Here is a 21,590-nt window from a genome sequence, read left to right as displayed (position 1 = left end):
ATGACAAGATGCCTCCTGGTTATGCTTTAGAAATGTGTGAGCTTTGTCATACACAGAAATGTCTTATCATTTACTTAATGTACATCAGTCTTATCTACTATAGCTACAAGGAGAATATTTATTCAAGTTTTATGTTATAGGTCAAACTGTTAATTGAAAAAAATCAAATGTACCTGTTGTGGGCACATTTTGGGTAGTTTGGAGAAAAGGTTCATAAAGTTCTAATTTCTTAATGGATTATACTTTTAAAACAATATAATTATTTCCCCCTGATGGGCCCTTTATCTTGAATTCAAATCCTTCTGATACTGACGTTGCCACACCTGCTTTTCTCCAGGAGCATTTGCCTGGCCTACCTTTCAGCCTTGAACGCTTTGACTATCATCTTGTCACAGGTGTTTCCAGTGAACAGAGCACAGCTGGGCTTTAAAACACTGATCTGAGATGCTTGTTCTCTCAGGGAGGGAATCAATCACTCACGACATATCACCCATTATACACATTCCCTCCTGATCTTAATGTTCCCCCTTCTCTTTCTGTAAACCTTTAGTTGAACTGACTTTGCTTTCTTTATTGCATTTTCTTACCTTCTAGGGTCTGCTTTAATTTTGGTTATTATTCAGAATGTGTTTTTATCAGTGTTTTTAAGTGGCACACTTTATAAAACTTAAAATACTAATAACATTAACAAATATGCATCTAATGATAAAAAGTTCTTCTTTCAAAGAGTACTAATTTTTTCCCCTAAAAACAATTGCTGTGATTTTGATGATAAATTTACCTTCATAATTGGAAGGAGGTCTTCCACTTTGTGGACCTTTTCCAGAGCTTCTCTAACTTCCAACAGTCCTTTAGGATTATTAGCTCTTTAAAGGGGAAACAGAGAGAAAGCAACTAAAATTAACACAGAAATCAGTAAATAGTTACACTATTACCTTTAATTTAGATAAATCCTTAATTACAAGTGGCTCAATATTCAAAATGATGGACCACAACCGAAGTATCAAAATAAGGGAATAGTTTAATCTAGTAAGTATTGGGCTACAGATGAGAATGAGGGAAACAGCAGTCTGTCCAGATATGAAATAGGGAAAACCAGAACGGATGGACAGCCAGTGTCTATGTGGACATGCATGGATCTGGGCTTGGTCAGAAAACTTTTGATTCTCCTATTTCAACTATGAAATTAGAAGTATATGTTTTTTATTCCTAAAGTTGCTCAAATGGAAGTATACTACTAGGCTTTTATACCAATTTTATATTTACTTGGTGACAACTAACCTTCAGAATTCTTTTTCCCCGGGCTTTTGTCCACTGTCCTATCTACACGGCACAGCCTCTCAGTTGAGGGAGAATGAGTATTAAGGCTGAAATCCATCATTTAATCCCTAATTAAGAAATTTAAAGAAATATCCTGCCTTCACTGAATTCAAAGACAGGAGAGAGGCTAGAAAAGCCACAGGGCTGTAAGATTAAAAACACTCAGTTGAGGTCCATGGATTTTGTAAAGCTATTTTAAAAAGGTTGATAAATGATTTGAAAGGCTTTATGATTCCAAACACTATGTAAAAATGTGATATATTCTGTTCAGTCTGTCAACAGGCGTGGTTTTCAAGTTTCATAAATATAACTAATGAAAAATACATAAAATCTATCCATTACCATGAAAAAGAAAATTGAAAGATTACCCATGATAAACTAGAATTCTATCTTTAATAAAATGAAGAATTTTCTCAAAATATTCCAGGTATCTCATGTTGATCACCTGACCCCTGTTAAGACAAAAATATATGTTGAGAATGTTTTCACAGTGAGATATGTTCCATAGTATCTAATTTCAACATTAATTCAAAAGGACAGTAAGAGAGCTGTGAGAATAACGCAGCCAAGAGGTTTGGGGCATTGGTTTGTTTGCAGTCAGAGAACGGGAGATACAAATGCCTGTCTTAGCAAAACTGATGGTCAGCAACGCAGAGCACTCTGGAGGAAAGGTACCAAACTCAGTCCAGAGATGCCAAAGCAGGGAGAAAAGTTCTCAAGTGCTGAAATGAGGCCCAGACTTATTTGCCACTTTACCGTTAAGAATCCCTTCCCTTTCCCAGCAATATACCCCCTCCCGTTCTCAGTGTTCCTGACAGCGTTAGCTGCTAATACTCCTTCTGACTGTGTAATTTACTCGCTGTCTTCATCCCCTCCACCACTCTAAATAGTATTTTCCTCCCATTTCTACCCCAACCTCCATTTTCAAAACTATCCCAAGACTCCCCTGGTGGTACAGTGGATAAGAATCCACCTGCCAATGACGGGGACACAAGTTTGATTCCCGGTCTGGGAAGATTCCACATGCTGCGGACCGACTAAGCCTGTGTGCCACAACTACTGAGCCTGTGCTCCACAACAAGAGAAGTCACTGCAATGAAACTCCGTGCATTGCAACGAGAGTAGCTCTCACTTGCTGCAACTAGAGAAAGCCAGCCTGTAGCAATGAAGACCCAGTGCAGCCCCAAAAATAAATAAATAAATTATTTTAAAAACAACAGCAACAAACCCTCCCAGAACCTCATGTATAGCCAACACGCTGACACATGTGTCCAAGAGCACACAGAGTCAACTACTCCCTGAAACAGCTCCCTGGGCTCCCCACTGGCGTGTAAAACATGAGTTAAGGAATTCACTCCAGCTCCCAAACGTGTTCACCTGCTTTTTGCCCTGGGGCTTCCTGGCCTCCTGGGGCAACCACATCCCCGCAGCTGCACACTCACCCCCACTTCTAACCCACCACCAGTGCTCTGACCCTGCCTTCTCGTGTCCACTCGTCCCCTTTGGCTCACTTTCACAGAGCTTTCCAGACCTCTGCATCAGTGCACCCAAACGTTACACAACTTTCTAACCACTCCCTATCCCTCCAAGGGAAGTCGCTGCCTTTCCATCTGTGGCCGAAGTGATCATCCAGATGTACAAATCTGTTCAGGTCACATCTCTGCTTCTGAGCTCTGAATGGCTATCATTTCCAGATAGAAAATGACTTAGCATGGGTATGTTAGTTATTTGTTGAGGAAAAAAAGCTATTTATGTTTTGGCTACTGCCTATCTTTCTAGGGTTGATTTCTGACAGTCCCTTAACCATAAACTAATCACAGTTGTACTTCCCTGACCATGCCTAACTCACTGGTGTCGGGGTTGAGGGGGAGGGCAGTTGTTCATGCCTCATCCACCTCTGTTTTCCATCTATCCAAACAGCATCACCTGAGGCTGGACTGGGACGCCTGGCATCCTGTACACAAGAGCAGCATTACATGGCAGCTCACTGGTCTGCCTCCCTCACTAAGCTAGGAGTCTTCTGAAGTCAGGAGCTGTACTTCACCACCATGCAGCTCAGCACGTGGAGAGTGGCCTTCAGTTAAAGCTAGTTGAGTCTACCTGTAAATGTCACAGATTATTCTGTAAGAAACATGAATATACAAGTCACAGGGGAAAGGAAATGTATTTTCTAGAAATTAAAACAATAAATATCCTAATAACATTTCCATTAAACTCAACTGTTGAAGTTGTATAGTAGAATATTTTCTTGATTCAGGCTTCTGGAATTAGAAGCATTTTAAATGTGACAAAACTACCATATTTGTAAAATGTAGCTAAAATTAAATCCAGTGGGTCCCCTTGGAGCTGTTGCTCTTTAATATTTGCTCATCATTTATTAAGAGGGTGGAATAACAGGGTGAGCACTTCACCCATACCCCTGACTTTCCAGAAGCCTCTGGACAAAACAAAAGCTCTCCAGTTAACCTGCTCAACCTCCCAGGAAGGCAGCTTAGCGCCCAGTGCCTTTAAACCAAACCCTTTGTGTGTTGCAGGGTGGCTCAAGGGGGAAGCCTTTCCCTCACTACAAGAATTCTTTGAGCCACAATATTATAAGTATATAATATAATGGTAACGTAATGTCATTCATCTAAGTACTTTCTATGATAATTTAGGACCATTCAAAGGTGGACGTCTAGGCAAAAATCTGGCGTTCTACCCTTCAACTGAGCTCTGCATCAAAGAGATTGGAAAAGGGTACAACATTTCTTTTTGCAACCAGGCCAGCTCAAAAGAACACAGGCAGGACCCTGCAGGTACAGGGCTAATTTGTGTCCAAAAGTCACCAAGAAAGGAGAAATGGGTTGCTTGCAGTCTCTGTAAATTGATCATTTAAGATAATCTCCTTGGACTTCCCGGGTGGTCCAGTTGTTAAGAATCAGCCTGCCGATGCGGGGACGGGGTTTGACCTCTGGTCTGGGAAGATCCCACACGCCTCAGGGCAACTAAGTCCAAGAGCCACAGCTATTGAGCCCTCACGCCGCGACGACTGAAGTCCGCGCACCTAGAGCCTGTGCTCTGCAACGAGAAGCCACTTCTCACTACAACGAGAAGCCCACGCAGCACAACTCGAGACAGTCTGCACGTAGCAGCAAAGACCCAGCCCAGCCAAAACTAACAGAAAAAAAACCTGCTACGAAAACAGGAAAGATAAACAGAATGTTCATACCTGATTAAATTGATGTGATTGTTAAAACCTCTGCTGAGACTTCGTGCTGGCATTTGATCCAACCACAGCACTGGTTGGTCTGGGTCAGCAATCCTACAAAATAGGGCTTATTAAAAATGAAGACCTTATAAAACCTAGAAATGTTCAAAAGCATTAAAATAAAACACGTACAAGTCTTTGTGAAAGTGGGGAGAAAACAACTTCTCGGTCCATTACATCTAAAAACATGAAACACAAACCTGCAAATTCCAAAGATATTCCAACTGGACCAAGTAAAAAGTCAGTGCAGGTTTACCAGCAGAGCAGTGTTTTTCTCATGAAAATGAATAACAGCAGGAAACATAACTTATAAGATCTATTATTAGTTAATAAAGGAGAAGGAAATGGCAACCCACTCTAGTATTCTTGCCCGGAAAATCCCATGGACAGAGGACTCTAGCAGGCTACAGTCCATGGGGGTCACAAAGAGTCAGACGTGACTGAATGCACACGCACACACATTAGTTAATAAAACAGATTCAGAATCTGCTAACTAGAGGAGGCTTAACATTACATTACATTGATTCGACTTCTGGTTTATTTTCATTTAAATGCCAGTTACCGTCTCCATTTTACTGCGATGTCAAACATGTCTCTCCACTGCATCAGCCGTGTTTTCCCATTCATTCGAACCTTTGAATTCGTCCAGGTACGCTGTACAGCTTGCATGACTTCTAATGCTGCCAAACCCATGGCTAAAAGAAGGAAATATGGGGGAAACAGAGTTTGTAAGTACCCTTTAGAGGGAATGATCTTCACCAACAACTCAATAAACAATTCAGGAATCATTATATTGAAAGAGAATCACAAGTATTGGAAATTCAACAAGACCAGAGATGCATTACCATCATGACAGCCTGACTAAAACTCAGCTCTATTAGAGGAAACTGGAGACAACTGCAGCCTTGTCTCCTCTCAATCCTGAAGGAACTGAGGTTCAAATCCCTCCTCACCCTATAGGAAGGGGATGGCTCTGGTGGATGAGCTGTCTGACTTAAAGCAATAACTGATGATCTGCATTCTACACCTACCCCAAAGCAACAGCGTAAGAGCCAAAGCCAGAAGCATTCTTCTCTCAGAACTCAGTATGAATGAATCTACTCATTTCTGTTCTTACCACATGGAGATTTTGAGTAAGCACAACAAATGATTCTTTGCAAAAGTACAACACAGTTTAACAATCCTTGCTCCATTTTCAGATCGTTTTAAAATACCTCTGTGTATTCTCTTGTTTGGCAGGAAACCAGGTGTTTCGTATTGCATCAGGGATCCCAAACGATCAGCCACACAAATCAACTCCTGGACCTCAGGCTTGTAACTCTCAAAATTCTGATGTAACACATCTCTGGAAGAAACGTTACGTACACGATGAAGACTTTTACAACAAATAGCGCTTATCCAACTTCATTTGAAAAGCAGTCATTTCCTCCAGTGGAACCATAATTGAGAAAATTCTGACCACATCATCTTTATTTCAGTGCTCAGTACCCAACCAGACACAAGTTAAAGGGACTTTTTCTGACAGTGTGTGCACACTGACTGTCACATGCTTGTTAGTAATGCTGGTAACTAGTTTGCAATCAACTAATTACTTGGTAAACTGCTCCAGAACACATAACCTGCATGGACTGCCTCTTCTGACAAGTAACCAATCAACCCCAACAGTACGTCCATCCCCTACTTGGGCTCCAAGTTATATTACGCCAAGAGTACTTGAGTGTGTATATGACTACTATTGTTTAACTGTCAACCTGCTAAAAGTTTTCTAACAAAGCCTGCAATTTTAAGTTACAGGCTGTGTTGGGGTCTCCAAGATCCCCCTGGGTTCAGTAATTCACTAGGACTCCTGGGCGCTGTGAGAACACAGCACAGCTGTCAGAGGGAAAAGGCACGGAGAGGGAGCACAGGGAATGAAGTCTAGAGGAAACCAGGCACACTTTCAGGACCCTGGGGAGACAGGTGGCACCAATTCCCCGAGTGAAATGCTCATGAGATACTTTGTACCAGGCACTGATCATGTGAACACACCTGCCCGGCAGGTACCCCAAGTCCCCAGAGGAGAGCAGATGTTCAGTGTGAACCACACTGTTCACACACAGGGCGCAGGCACTGAGGAGCCACTCTTAGCTCTGGGCACTTAGGGTGGGAGGAGATTCTGAAATCCCTGTTTCCAGACACCAGCCTGGGGCCAGCCTAGTGACTGGCTTTCATACCCCCTGCTTTCCTGCACCGTGTATTTCTCTAAAAGGGGGTGCTGGAGAACATATATAGCCCTTTCAGCAATCTATTTTGTTTTTATTATCTTGATTATTGAAACTTACAAAAGCATATGACCTTATCACTCAACTGAAGAACCAACATGATTATGTAGCTCCACCTGTATCTGTATGTCACTCTACTATCCTATTCTCCTGCCCCCCAGCAAGAGGCTGCTTACCGTGAATTTTCTGTTCACAATTTCCTTACCTTTATCTTTAAAAAAAAAAATAGGTTACATATGTATATCTTTATTCTATAGTTTTGCTTACGAGCTTTATGGAAAAAATGATGTGACATTGCAATGTACCAACTTGCTGTTCTTACTCAACATTATATTGCAAAATTGGTCCACACTCTGACTTGGGTCATTTGTTTATACTGCTGTAGAATACCACACTGTGTGGTCACATGTGCCCATTTTTCTGCTCATAAACATCTGGGATGATTTTGTTTCCAATTGTGAACAAATACTGCTCTCAAGAGGTCTCCAGGTAGTTATGTGCGCAAGCAGATGGTTCTGTCGTGAATATGCACAGGAGCAGGACAGAAAGACTGTAGGACATGCAAATGTTCCATTTTACATGACAATGAAAAGTGCTGCTGGCCAAAGTGAACGGAGTAATCTATAGCCAAGTATATAAAATTTCCCCTTGATCCCGCTTCTGGTCAATATTACTATCATCGAACTTTCCAACATTTGTTTACCTAAGTGGGTGAAACATCTCATGTGGCCTTATGCTTGCCATTCATGTTTTCCCCTTGGTAAGATTATACCTATTCATGTCTTTTTTTTAAATTTTTAATTTTATTGGATTTATTAGTTGTTTTACAATGTTGTGTTAGCTTCTACTGTACAGCAAAGTAAATCAGCTATATGTACACATATAGCCCCTCTTTTTTGGATTTCCTTCCCATTCAGGTCACCACAGAGCATTAATTAAGTAGAGTTCCTTGTGGTACACAGTAGGTTCTCATTAGTTATCCATTTTATACATAATATCAATAGCATGTGTGTGTCAATCCCAATTTCCCAATTCATCCCATCCTCCTTTCCCCTCGGTATCCGTACTCGACATCTGTGTCTCTACTTCTGCTTTGCAAATAAGACCATCTCTACATTTTTCTAGATTCCACATATATGTGTTAATATATGATATTTGTTTTTCTCTTCCTGACTTCACTCTGTATGAATCTCTACAAATGAATCAATTTCATTCCTTTTATGGCTGAGCAACATTCCATTGTATATATGTACATCTTTGTCCATTGCTCTCTTGATGAACATGTAGTGGTATAGTGAACATCAGAGCGCATATGTCTTTTTAAATCATGGTTTTCTCTGGGTATATACAGAATAATGCGATTGCTGGTTCATATGGCAGTTCTATTTTCAATTTTCTAAGGAACCTCCATACTGTTCTCGGTAGTGGCTATATTAATTTACACTCCCACCAGCAGTGCACGCCCTCTCTAGCATTTGTTGTTTGTAGATTTTTCTGATGATGGCCATTCTGACCAGTGTGAGGTGGTATCTCAGTATAATTTTGATTTGCATTTCTCTAATAATAAGTGATGTTGAACATCCTTACATGTATTTGTTGGCCATCTGTATGTCTTCTTTGGAGAAATGTCTATTTAGGTCTTCCACCCATTTTTTATTGGGGGTGTTTGTTGTTTTGAAATTTAGCCGCATGAGCTGTCTGTATCTTTTGGAGATTAATCCCTTGTCAGTTGCTTCACTTGCAAATATTTTCTCCCATTCTGAGGGTTGTCTTTTCAACTCGTTTATGGTTTTCTTTGCTGTGCAAAAGTTTTTAAGTTTAATTAGGTCCCACTTGCTTATTTTTGTTTTTATTCTTATTATTATAGGAGGTGGATCAAAAAAGATCTTGCTGCAACTTATGTCCAGGAGTTTTTTCTGCTTATGCTTTCCTCTAAAAGTTTTATAGCGTCTGGCCTTCCATTTAGGTCTTCAATCCATCTTGAGTTTACTTTTGTGTATGATGCTAGTGAGTGTTCTAATTCCATTCTTTTACATGTAGCTGTCCAGTCTTCCCAGTACGATTTATTGAACAGGCTATCTTTTTATTGAAGAGGCTATCTTTTCTCCATTGTATATCCTTGCCTCCTTTGTCAAAGATAAGGTGCCCATAGTGCATGGGTTTATCTCTGGGCCTTCAGTTCTGTTCCACTGAATCTATATTTCTGTTTTGGGGCCAGTACCATACTGTCTTGATTACTATAGTATAGTCTGAAGTCAGGAAGGTTGATTCCTCCAGCTCCATTCTTCTTTCTCAAGATTGCTTTGGCTATTTGGGATCTTTTGTATTTCCATACAAATTGCAAATTTTTTCCTAGTTCTGTGAAAGATGGCATCGGTAATGTGATAGAGATTGCTTTGAGCAGTACAGTTATTTTCACAACACTGATTCTTCCAATCCAAGAACATAGTATATCTCTCTGTATCATCTTTGATTTCTTCCATCAATATCTTATAACTTTCTACACCTAGATCCTTTGCCTCCTTAGGTAGATTTATTCCTAGGTATTTTATTCTTTTCATTGTAATGGTAAATGGGATTGTTTCCATAATTTCTGATCTCTCATTGCTAGTGTACAAGAAATTCAAGAGATTTCTGTGTATTAATTTTGTACCCTGTCACTTTTCTAGATTCACTGATGGGCTCTGGTAGTTTTTTGGTGGCTTCTTTAGGCTTTTCTGTGTATACTATCATGTCATCTCAAACAGTGGCAGTTTTACTTCTTTTTCAATTTGGACTTCTTTTATTTTTTTTCTCTCACTGTCATGGCTAGGACTTTCAAAATTATGTTGAAAAACAGAGGCAAGACTGGACACCCTTGTCTTGTTCCTGATCTTAGAGGAAATACTTTCAGCTTTTCACCATTGAGAATAATGCTTGCTCTGGGTTTGTCATATATGGCCTTTATTATGTTGAGATAGGTGCCCTCTATGCCCACTTTCTAGAGAGGTTTTTTATCATAAACGACTACTGAACTTTGTCGAAAGCTTTTTCTGCATCTATTGAGATAATCATATGGCTTTTATTCTTCAATTTGGTGTCTCACATTGATTTACATCCCTAGGATAAATCCCACTTGATCACGGTGTATGATCATTTTAATGTGTCACTGGATGTGGCTTGGTGGTATTTTGTTGAGGATTTTTGCATCTATGTTCATCAGTGATACTGACACATAGCATTCTTTTTGTGTGTGACATCTTTGTCTGGTTTTGGTATCACGGTGATAGTGGCCTTGTAGAATGAGTATGGGAATGTTCCTCTCTCTGAAATTTTTTTGAAGAGTAAGGATAGGTGTTAGCTCTTCTCTTAATGTTTGCTAGAATTTGCCAGTAAAGCCATGTGATCCTGGATTTTGTTTGTTGGAAGGCTTTTAATCCCAGTTTTAATTTCATTACTTGTGATTGGCCTGTTTATAATTTTCTGATTTCTTCCTGGCTCACTCTTAGAAGGTTGTATGTTTCTAAGAACTTGTCCATTTCTCCCAGGCTGTCCATTTTATTGGCATACAGTTGCCTATCGTAGTCCCTTTAATCCTTTGTATATCTGTGATGTCAGTTTTAAGTTCTCCTCTTTCACTTCTAATTTTATTGATTTGAGTCCTCGCCTTTTCTTGATGAGTCTGGCTAAAGGTTTAACAATTTTGTTTTTCTTCTCAAAGAACCAGCTCTTAGTTTTATTGACCTTTGCTATTTTTTTCATTTCTATTTATTTCTGCTCTGATTTTTATGATTTCTTCACTTCTACTATCCTTGGGTTTTATTTCTTCTTCTTTCTCTAGTTGTTTTAGATGTAAGGTCAGGTAGTCTATTTGAGATTTTTCTTTCATGAGGTGGAACTGTATTGCTATAAACTTCCCCTGAGAACTGCTTTTGCCACATCCCATATGTTTTGGGCAGTGGTGTTTCCATCATCATTTGTTTCTAGGTATTTCTTTATTTCCTTTTTGATGTCTCAGTGATCTCTTGGTTGTTTAGTAGGAAGCTACTGTTTAGCTTCCATGTGTTTGTGTTTTTTACAGGTTTTTCCTGTAATTAATTTCTAATCTCATAGTGTCGTGGTTGGAAAAGATGCTTGATATGATGTCAATTTTCTTAAATTTACTGAGGCTTGATGTGTCACTCAAGATGTGATCTATCCTGTAGAACGCTTCCTGTGCACTTGAGAAGGCAGCGTATGCTGCTTTCAGGGGGAGTATCCTAGAAATATCAAGTCTATCTGGTCTAATGTGTCACTTAATGCTTGCGTTTCCTTATTAATTTTCTATCTGAATGATCTTTCCACTGGTATAAGTGGAATATTAAAAGTGCCCCACTATTACCATGTTACTATTATCATGTAGATTTCCCCTTTTATGGCTGTTAGTATTTGCCTTATATACTGAGGTGCTCCTATGTTGGGTGCAAAAATATTTCCAATTGTTACACCTTCTTGGATTGATCCCTTGATCATTATGCAGTGTCTTCCTTTGTCTCTTGCAGTAGTCTTTATTTTAAAGACTATTTTGTCTGATGTGGGTATTGCTACTCTAGTTTTCTTTTGGTTTCTATTTTCATGGAATATCTTTTCCACCCCCTCACTTTCAGTCTGTATGCGCCCTAGGTCTGAGGTGAGCCTCCTGTAGAGTGCATACATGCAGGTCTTGTTTTGTATCCCTTCAGCCAGGCTGCGTCTCTTGGTTGAGCATTTAATCCATTCTCATTTAAGGTATTCATTGATATATATGTTCCTTTTAACATTTTCATAATGTTTTGGGTTTGTTTTATAGGTTTTCTATTCTTGTGTTTCCCACCTAGAAAAGTTCCTTTAGCATTTGTTGTAAAGTTGATCTGGTGGAGCTGAATTCTCTTAGCTTTGGCTAATCTGTAAAGATTTGATTTCTCTGTCAAATCTGAATGAGATCCTTACTAGGTACAGTAATCTTGATTGCATATTTTTTTCATTACTTTAAATATGTTCTGCCACTCCTGTCTGGCCTGCAGAGTTTCTGCTGAAAAATCAGCTGATAACCTTATGGGGATTCCCTTGTACGTTATTTTTTGCTTTTCTCTTCCTGTTTCTAATATTTTTTCTTTGTATTTAATTTTTGTTAGTTTGATCAACATGTGTCTTAGTGTGCTTCTCCTAGGGTTTATGCTATATGACACTCTCTGTACTTCCTGGACTTGGGTGACTATTTCCTTTCCCATTTTAGGGAAGTTTTTGTCCACAGTCTCTTCAAATATTTTCTCAAGCCCTTCCCTTTCTCTTCTTCTGGGACCCTTATAATTCGAATGTTAGTGTGTTTAAGTTGTCCCAGAGGTCTCTGAGACTGTTTCTATTTCTTTTCATTCTTTTTTCTTTATTCTGCTCCCTGGCAGTTATTTCTACCACTCTATCTTCCAACTTACTTATCCATTCTTCTGCCTCAAGTAGTCTGCTATTGTTTCCTTCTACTGTATTTTTCATTTTAGTTATTGTGTTGTTCATCACTGACTATTCTTTATTTTTCATAGATCATTGTTAAACATTTTTGTATCTTATCAATTAGTGCTTCCACTCTCCAAGATCTTGAATCATCTTACTATCATTACACTGAATTCTTTTCCAGGTAAGTTGTCTATTTCCTCTTCCTATTTATTTGGTCTGTTGGGATTTTACCTTGCTCCTTTGTCTGCAACGTATTTCTCTGTCATTTTATTTTGTCTAACCTACTGTGCAAGGTGGTTGCTCCTTTTGCTTCTGCTGGCTGCCCGCTGATGAGTGAGGCTGGCCCAGGGGCTTATGCAGGCCTCCTGGTGGGAGGGACTGAAGCCTGTGTGCTGGTGGGTAGAGCTGAGCTTTTTCCCCCTGATGGGCAGGGCCATGTCAGACGGTGTGTTTTGGGGTATCTGTGAGCTTAGTACAGCTTAGGCAGCCTGTCTGCTGATAGGTGGGGCTGTGTTCCTGTCCTGCCGGTTGTTTGGCATGTCCAGCATTGGAGCCTGAAGGCAGTTGGGTGAAGACAAGTCTTGGCATTGAGATGGATACCTCCTGGAGAGCACATGCCAGTTACTATTCCCTGGGGTCAGGAATTCTCTGGCGGTCCAGCATCCAGGACTCAGTACTCCCACTCCGGAGGCCTAAGCTTGAACCCTGACCAGTAGACCAAGAGCCTGCAAGCCATGCACTGCAGCCAGAGAAAATAGAAAGAAAAAAGAAGAAAACAAATAAAACCCAAGACAAATAGCAAAAACCAAACCAAACACACAGTACCAACAACACAAATACAGAAGGAAAAACAGAAGAAAACAATTAAACAGACACAACAAATCCAAGACAAATGATAACAACAAAACCCAACAGAAACAAAGAAGCAGACAGAAAAGAATAAAAGGAAAAAAAAGAGAACAAAGAATTAAAAAATGAGAACAATCAATAAGGACTCAACTAATAAAAACAGAAAAAGAAAACAAATATAGAAAGGAAATAAACAAAAAAGTGAAGACAACATAAAAGAAACCTATAAAAACAATCAAAAAGAAAGAGGAAAAAAATAAAGGGATTAACAAAGAACCAAAGAACAAACAGAAAAAAAACTACAAAATACCAAAAAAGTAAAAACGGAAAATAAAAGTATATATTAGAAAAACTGGTAAACAAAAATAAAACACTACCACCACCAACTGAACAAAATGAAACAAACAAAGAATAATAGTAATAAGAATATTCTCCTGGGGCCTCCTCTGTCGGTATCCTCACTCTCACAGTGGGCCAGATCCAGTCCCCGTCTCCCCAGGAGGCCCTCCAATACCTCTAGGTAGGTCTCTGGACCTGCTGTGGGCACTGTGGGGCTAGCTCAGACTCTGACCTGGCCTGACTCCCACATGTACTTACCCTCAAAGTCCACTGCTGACTGACCTCATTCGTGGGAATAGGTGTCTACTCAGGGGCTCCCCAGACACAGGATTTACCAAGCTGATCTCAGGAATTTAATTTGTGGCTTGGGCATCTGCACAGATAGATTTCTGTTCCTTTTTCTTAGTTGCCCTGCCCCTGGGGCTCAGTTTTGGTTTTGGCCCCAACTCTGAACGTGCACCACCCTCTCGCATCTGTTTCCCACCTAGGTGAGAAGGAATGAAAACAGTGGCTGATGGAGACACACTCCCTCAGGCTGGTGAGGAGTATAGCATCCACAACTAGGGTTTGCATGCGTTGCCTGCAGTGGTAGGGACCAGAAGGCAGTTGCAACAGACTAGGCTGCAGTCACTCCGGTGGGAGTCTCTCCCAGTGCTGGTGGAGGCAGGGGCTGGCATGTGGGGGGATGTAGCAGGCCCACTTCTTCCATGCCTCTCAACAATGATGCCTCGTTTCCTAGGCACACCACGCTTCCACTAGGGCAATTTCCAGCAATAGAGCCCTTCACTTCTGTCCCCCGTTGTATCTGTTCAGGCAATAGTATTCCTTTCCCCAGATATGCTCTCTTTTTAACTCCATGCTTTAGCACTCAGCCTCTGCCAGCATTGGTGGATTTTTGTCTCAGGCAGGAGTGCCCAGGAAGGCTTTGACAAGGGCACTGCTTCAGACCCCAGAGCCTGCCTGGGCAGAGGAGGCCTTGGCTTAAGGGGTTGGCAAGCCTGCTCAGATGGCTGCCCCTTCCAGTGCCTGCGGAGGCATAAGCCAGCAGGTATGGAAGGGGGTTGTAATGGCAGCCTTGCCCCTTGCAATGCCACTCAACAATGAAGCCTTACTTCTATGGTGTCTTGGACATTTTCCACAAACTTTCCCAGTTTTGGAGCCCGTTACTCCTTTCCCGACAGGCTGTCTTTTCAAAGACAACAGCTGTCCCCTCCCTGGGTCTGCATTCCAAACCCCTTTCCAGCATGCATGACTCACAACTCAGGCTGGGCTGTGCAGAGCTGCAGCACAGACCATGCACGAAGTTCTTACTTTGTCCTACCTTCGACAGACCATCTGTTGTGTTCCCCCTTGATCCCCTAAAGGTCTCCTATTCCCAGCTGATTTCCCCACCATGAGGGAATTTATCTGAGTGTGGGGACTTCCCCTCACCTTCAGCTTCCCACCAGGGTTGCGAGTCCTTTTTTTGATTCCTCTTTTTTTTTCCTTTGATCTTTCATCCTAGTTAGTTGTAAGGGCATTTTTCCTGTTCTTTTAGGTGTCCAAAGTCTTCCACTAACATTCAGCAGGTGCTCTGTGAGAACTGTTCCGTTTGTAGATGTATTCTTGACGCACTTGTCAGGAGCAACAAATTTCATGTCCTTCTATTCCACCATCTTGACTCCCTCCTACCTGTTCATGTCTTTTGCACTTTTTTAAATTGGAATGGGTTGTTTGACTTTTACTTTTTAACTTGTATAAACTGTTGGTGTTGAAAGGTTTACAATCTAATAATTGACCCTAGGTGATATGACTTCCCTATTTTTTAAGGTTTTTCTCTTTACCCTAGGTGTTTTCCAGTTACTTACGGTGTATCTGAATGGATTTCTTTGTATTTACCCCACGCTTTAAAAAAACTATAGATTTTTTTGCTGTCTCGTATACAGGGTTATTGTTACCATCTTTCTAAATTCCATATATATGCGCTAGTATACTGTATTGGTACACTGATGTATAGAACAGTCTATGGGACTCTGTGGGAGAGGGAGAGGGTGGGAAGATTTGGGAGAATGGCACTGAAATATGTATAATATCATATATGAAACGAGTTGTCAGTCCAGGTTCGATGCACGATACTGGATGCTTGGGGCTGGTGCACTGGGACGACCCAGAGGGATGGTACGGGGAGGGAGGAGGGTTCAGGATGGGGAACACATGTATACCTGTGGTGGATTCATTTTGATATATGGCAAAACCAATACAATATTGTAAAGTTAAAAAATAAAATGAAAAAAAAAAACTATAGATTTATTAATACGCTTCCTTTTTCCTGAAAAATTCTTGGCTATTATTTCTTCAAACATTGCCTCTCTTCTATTTTCTCCTTCTGAAGTTGCAATTAGTTACATGTTAGCCCTTCTTACATTTTACACATCTTCTCTCTTTCAAGTTTCCCAACTCCTCAACTCTGTGCCCCACTCTGGATACTTCCTAACGCTCTATCTTCCAATCCTGCAATTTCTTCTCAGCTATAGCTAATCTGCTTTTTAGTCTGTATACTGAATTCTACATTTCAATGACTGTATTTTCTATTCTTAGAGCATCTAATTATTTTTTTAATCTGGTCTTTTATAATCTCATGTTTCTTGCTCATGTTTATGATTTCATAACTTCTTTAAGCACTTCATCTGGAGTTATTGTAGAGTTTATATTCAACAGTTTCAATATGTGAAGTCCATAAGGGTTAAAGTCTATTGTTTGTTGCTTCTGTTGATTCTCACAAATGGCTCTGGTCATCTTGGTTTTGATTCTGACGCTAATGATCTTAAGCTGTGGGAATACTTGAGGGCACAAATTGGCACCAATTTCTTCCCAGGAAGGATTTGTATCTGCTTCCATTGAGATCCTGGGAATGCCTCCAATACTGGATCACTTTAGCCCCTGGAAGGTCAGCAAACCCATCCTGCTCATGCTTCAAGGCACTCCACTGGGTAGGATATCTTTTCCTTTAATATGTGTTTACCACCCATCACTCTGGTCGAATATCTTTCTTTTTTTTTAAGAATTAGGGGGCTGATCTTCACAGATTTTTCCTAATTTTTAAGGCAGCTAGACTCCCAGGAATTAATTTCTATTCTAAATCTAATTGTTCTATAATGAGATAGCCTTTTAGCAGATCTATTCTGCCAAACTGCAGCAGTATTGGCCAGCACTCTAATTTCAAACTTTTAATATGTTAAGAAATTTGTTTTAAAGTGATACGGTAAAAAAAAAACAATGCATATCAAAAGCTACCAAGAATTGTTAAGTACATTTGAAGTCTGAAAGTACCCTAAATTACCATGGAATGCTGGGCTAAAAGAAATCATGTCTGTAGGGCAGGAACAGAGACACAGACGTAGAGAAAGGACTTCTGGACACAGTGGGGTGGGGAGGAGAGGGTGGGATGAATTGAGAGTAGCACTGACATGTATACATTATAATGTGTAAAACAGATAGCTAGTGGGAAGTTGCTATTCTAGCATAGGGAGCTCATCTTGGTGCTCTGTGATGACCTAGAAGGGTGGGATAGGGGGTGCAAGGGAGGCTCAAAAGGGAGGGGATACATGTATATATCAGCTGATTCACATTGTTGTATAGCAGAAATCAATACAACATTATAAAGCAATTATCTTCCAATTAAAAATTTTTTTAAAAAGGAAATCATATATTCAAAGGTAAACTGAAAGAAGTATTTCCAGACATATCAAATTCAAAAATAAATTCATCAGAAATGTGGATAGAAAGCTATTATCAGGCAAGAGATATTATGATGAACTTGACAGCTTAGTGTTAAAAAAGAAAAAAGGTCTTCATTTAAATAACTCACTTTATGTGGGGTTGCAGCCCTGGCTGCTCTTCATAGTCTTCTATGAGGAAAGGCAGATTCTTAGCCCAGTGGTCTTTAAAGCTTCCAGGCAAATCCACGTCAATGTTATATTCCGTTAGGGGAGTATCAAGATGTGCATGAAGATATCGAGAATACTCTGCAGATAGGAAACGAGATCTGACACACCCAAATATGCTGAAACAGTTTTTACAGCTAATTATAATTTTTTATAGCCAATCTGTACAAAGTACAATTACTTCATAACAAACTGTTATTTAATTACAAGAATTCTACGTGGAAACTCCAAATTTTAGCAAGTCACTATTATATGATAATGGAGGTAGCCTGCTGCTGACTTATTACCAGGGGCAAATACAAACCAGTCCATCTGGGTCCACCTTGCCTAAATTTTAACCACCTTTCGATAAGCAATACGAAAGATCTCACTATTCAATTCCAGAGTCTGGGAATGCAAGTTCAGTGTTAGACAGAGCCTGGTTCCTTGTCAACTGATAGATGTACTGACTATGTATGCAATTTCATCAACTGACTGACCAACTGCTGCTTATCTCTAGGGAAGCAGTGTAGAAAGAACCAGGATATGCAGTGCCCCCATCTTCAGTCTATAGCTCACAAGTCCAAGTTCTTCGGAATGAGGAAAAAAGAGGGAATTACAACTTAGAGTAAAGAGCTGTGCTGTCCAAAAGGTAGTCCCTGCTGCTGCTGCTGCTAAGTCGCTTCAGTCGTGTCCGACTCTGTGCAATCCCATAGACGGCAGCCCACCAGGCCCGCCATCCCTGGGATTCTCCAGGCAAGAACACTGGAGTGGGTTTCCATTTCCTCCTCCAACGCATGAAAGTGAAAAGTGAAAGTGAAGTCGCTCAGTCATGTCCGACTCTGAGCGACCCCATGGACTGCAGCCTACCAGGCTCCTCCATCCATGGGATTTTCCAGGCAAGAGTACTGGAGAAGGTAGTCCCTAGTAGCTGGCTATTGAGAACTTGAGATGTGGATGAGGAACTGAACTTTAAATTTTATTTAATTAGAAATTTAAACTTAAAACTGATGTTTTATTCAATTATTAGAAAACTGCAGTATGTTTGGAACAACTTGCATCTGTCAGTCTATTTTTCTAATTTTAAATTTTATTAAATCTAAATTCAGACCAAGTATTTCCAATGAAAATTTAGCATCCAAATTGAGATGAACTATAATATATACCGTATTCAAAGACTAGTACAAAGAAATATAAACCAGCCAATAAATAGTGTTTTCATAATAATAATAATATGCTGAACTGATATTGTAGAGGTACTGAGTTAAATAAGATGAATTAGTAAAATGAATTCCACCTGTTTGTTTTTACTTTTTTAACATGGCTACTAGAAATTTAAAATTACATACATGGTTTGCAATTTTTTCACTGGACAGTACTATAATAGAGGGTTAATGAAAAAGGAAAGAGAAAAAATAAAAGTAAATATCTGGGCTTTATATGAAAAATAAAAATGTCTATGTATAGCATAAAAAGGGTAAGACTGACTAATAAAAGGATAACTCAAAGATTTGCTTTCTTTTTCATCTCAATTTAAATTCTCCAAAATATGCAAGAATTCTGATATGCAGGAGTTGACAGATCAAAGATACTAAGTTCTTATTTAACAGTGAAAACTTAAGATTACTTTCTTGTCATTCCTATATTTTTGGATGTGATGTGACAAGACAAGGATACCCAGATGATTGTCATATTTAGTTCAAAATACATTGTTTCTGCATAAGTAAAATTTTTTAATTTTAGAAAGAAAAAATGCGAGGAAGAGGCAAAAAAAAAAAAACAAAAACAAACCAAGACTGGCCTTTAGGAGATATGAGCTCTCTCTAGTCCAGTTACCACCACTGACCAGAGGGTGGCTGGGGGCAAGTCACCCAGCTTCCCTGAGACTCAACTGCCTAACAGGTAACCTCAGAGACGAGCAGTATGATTCCTGCAACTCTAAGCACTCACAGAGTCAATGATTCTGCAGCTGTCGGACTTACCTCGGAGATACTTCACTTTAAGGTACTCTGGGCTGGCCTTTTGGCCAGGAAGAGGGTCATTTAGCATAACTTTAGTTTGCGCTTTTATCCCTTCATAAAACTGTCCCATTGCCACGTGGCTGAGTCCTTTCATGTACTGGCACACCTCGTTATATGGCTCCAGCTGCAGACATCGCTGAGGCATTGAAGGAAAAAAGGCTGTATTAGAATCCATACAGTTTAGAAACCTTTAAAGTGCTCTACTCTTTAATCTGGAATTATAAACTGAAATTAGGAAAGTTTTCCCTCCAGGTTAAATCAGACCAAATACATACTCTGTAAATCAGTCTGTTGGTCAAGACAATGGTTCTTTCCTCTTTCTTTTTGTTGAAGTCTAAGTGCTATCACTTCATGGGAAATAGATGGGGAAACAGTGGAAACAGTGTCAGACTTTATTTTTGGGGGCTCCAAAATCACTGAAGATGGTGACTGCAGCCATGAAATTAAAAGACACTTACTCCTTGGAAGGAAAGATATGACCAACCTAGATACCATATTGAAAAGCAGAGACATTACTTTGCCAACAAAGGTCCGTCTAGTCAAGGCTATGGTTTTTCCAGTGATCATGTATGGATGCGAGAGTTGGACTGTGAAGAAAGCTGAGCGTCAAAGAATTGATGGTTTTGAACTGTGGTGCTGGAGAAGACTCTTGAGAGTCCCTTGGACTGCAAGGAGATCCAACCAGTCCATTCTAAAAGAGATCAGTCCTGGGTGTTCTTTGGAAGGAATGATGCTAAAGCTGAAACTCCAGTACTTTGGCCACCACATACGAAGAGTTGACTCATTGGAAAAGACTCTGATGCTGGGAGGGATTGGGGGCAGGAGGAAAAGGGGATGACAGAGGATGAGATGGCTGGATGGCATCACTGACTTAATGGACATAAGTCTGAGTGAACTCCGGGAGATGGTGATGGACAGGGAAGCCTGGCGTGCTGCGATTCATGGGGTCGCAAAGAGTCGGACACGACTGAGCGACTGAACTGAACTGAAGCACTATTCTTGCCCACCCGCAATGACTCCATTCATTTCACGAAACTTTGTAGAATAATAATATAAAATTGCAGTTCCAGTGCTTCTCTCTTACGGATGCTCACCTTGAAGTTCTTAAGGGCTTCATGTAAGCTGCCATGGTGATAAAGCATCATTCCGCGGAGCTGGAGGGTCTGCACGTGATTTTGGTTGAGCAACAGAGCCTTCTGAAAGCTCTCGGTGGCTGCTTCAAAATTGCCCAGTTCCCTAGGTATTTAACAACAGTGATGAACATAATACAGGCGTTTTAGTCAACATACAGAATTAAGTTACCCTCAAAATTATGATCCAATCTATAAGTAAGATACTTTAATGTGGGTGTTTGCCTTTTTATTTTACCAAATTCATAGGTTTAAAATTTATTTTTTCTGTTGTTTAAGTTACTTCAATTAAAATCTAATAAATCATTATCTAATTTAAATTTTGAAATAAGAAGTGTATTTTAGATTTGTGGTCATTTCAGAGTGAAAATGGCTATTACTGACCAGCCTTGCCTTATTTTGTATATTACAAATTTTATAAATAATAGAAACTTTAAAATAAAATAAATAAAAAATATATTTTTTCTAATAAAAAATAAAAAAAAAGAAAAAAGAAAAAAAAAGAAAAAAAAATCTCATGTCAATTTTATATAAACAATAAATACATAATATATATATATATATAACACCCACTTACATTTATACAGCACTTTACTATTTAATAGGTGTTTCCAGATCTGTTTTCCCACAATTCCATGGGACAGGACAGATAAATACCATGCCTTAAACCTAGAATGAATCCAAACACACTTTCTCCAAGTCAGTATAAAAGACTTTTTCTAACTATGCTGCTGCTGCTGCTGCTAAGTCGCTTCAGTCGTGTCCGACTCTGTGCGACCCCATAGATGGCAGCCCACCAGGCTCCCCCATCCCTGGGATTCTTCAGGCAAGAACACTGGAGTGGGTTTCTAACTATGGAGTCAGATAAATAAGCTCTTGAATTAGATCCTTTTTGAGTAAGGCACCTAACAGTTTCACAGGAGATTTCTGTCACTATCTTTCTCTTTCCTAACATTTATAGTACCTTTATACAGGTCAGACGGAGAAAGCAATGGCACCCCACTCCAGTACTCTTGCCTGGAAAATCTCATGGACGGAGGAGCCTGGTAGGCTGTAGTCCATGGGGTCGCTAA

General features: G+C 39.9%; 1 protein-coding gene across 1 annotated transcript in view; it reads right to left on the bottom strand.

Moving 5' to 3' along the window:
- The window catches only part of TTC13 (tetratricopeptide repeat domain 13), an 81,353-nt gene that overhangs the window by 12,560 nt on the left and 47,203 nt on the right, over window positions 1-21,590 (bottom strand). The window contains exons 11-18 of the mRNA XM_010860529.1: window positions 20,482-20,623; window positions 19,349-19,523; window positions 17,312-17,468; window positions 5,782-5,912; window positions 5,130-5,262; window positions 4,529-4,621; window positions 1,689-1,772; window positions 782-866 (exon numbers count right to left, since the gene is read on the bottom strand). Coding sequence (XP_010858831.1) covers window positions 782-866; window positions 1,689-1,772; window positions 4,529-4,621; window positions 5,130-5,262; window positions 5,782-5,912; window positions 17,312-17,468; window positions 19,349-19,523; window positions 20,482-20,623 — 1,000 coding nt within the window. The remainder of the gene's footprint in view (window positions 1-781; window positions 867-1,688; window positions 1,773-4,528; window positions 4,622-5,129; window positions 5,263-5,781; window positions 5,913-17,311; window positions 17,469-19,348; window positions 19,524-20,481; window positions 20,624-21,590) is intronic.

The sequence above is a fragment of the Bison bison genome, unplaced genomic scaffold (genome assembly GCF_000754665.1).
Source record: "Bison bison bison isolate TAMUID 2011002044 unplaced genomic scaffold, Bison_UMD1.0 scf7180017864467, whole genome shotgun sequence".
Classification (NCBI taxonomy): domain Eukaryota; kingdom Metazoa; phylum Chordata; class Mammalia; order Artiodactyla; family Bovidae; genus Bison; species Bison bison.
This window is presented reverse-complemented; position numbering and strand designations above follow the sequence as displayed.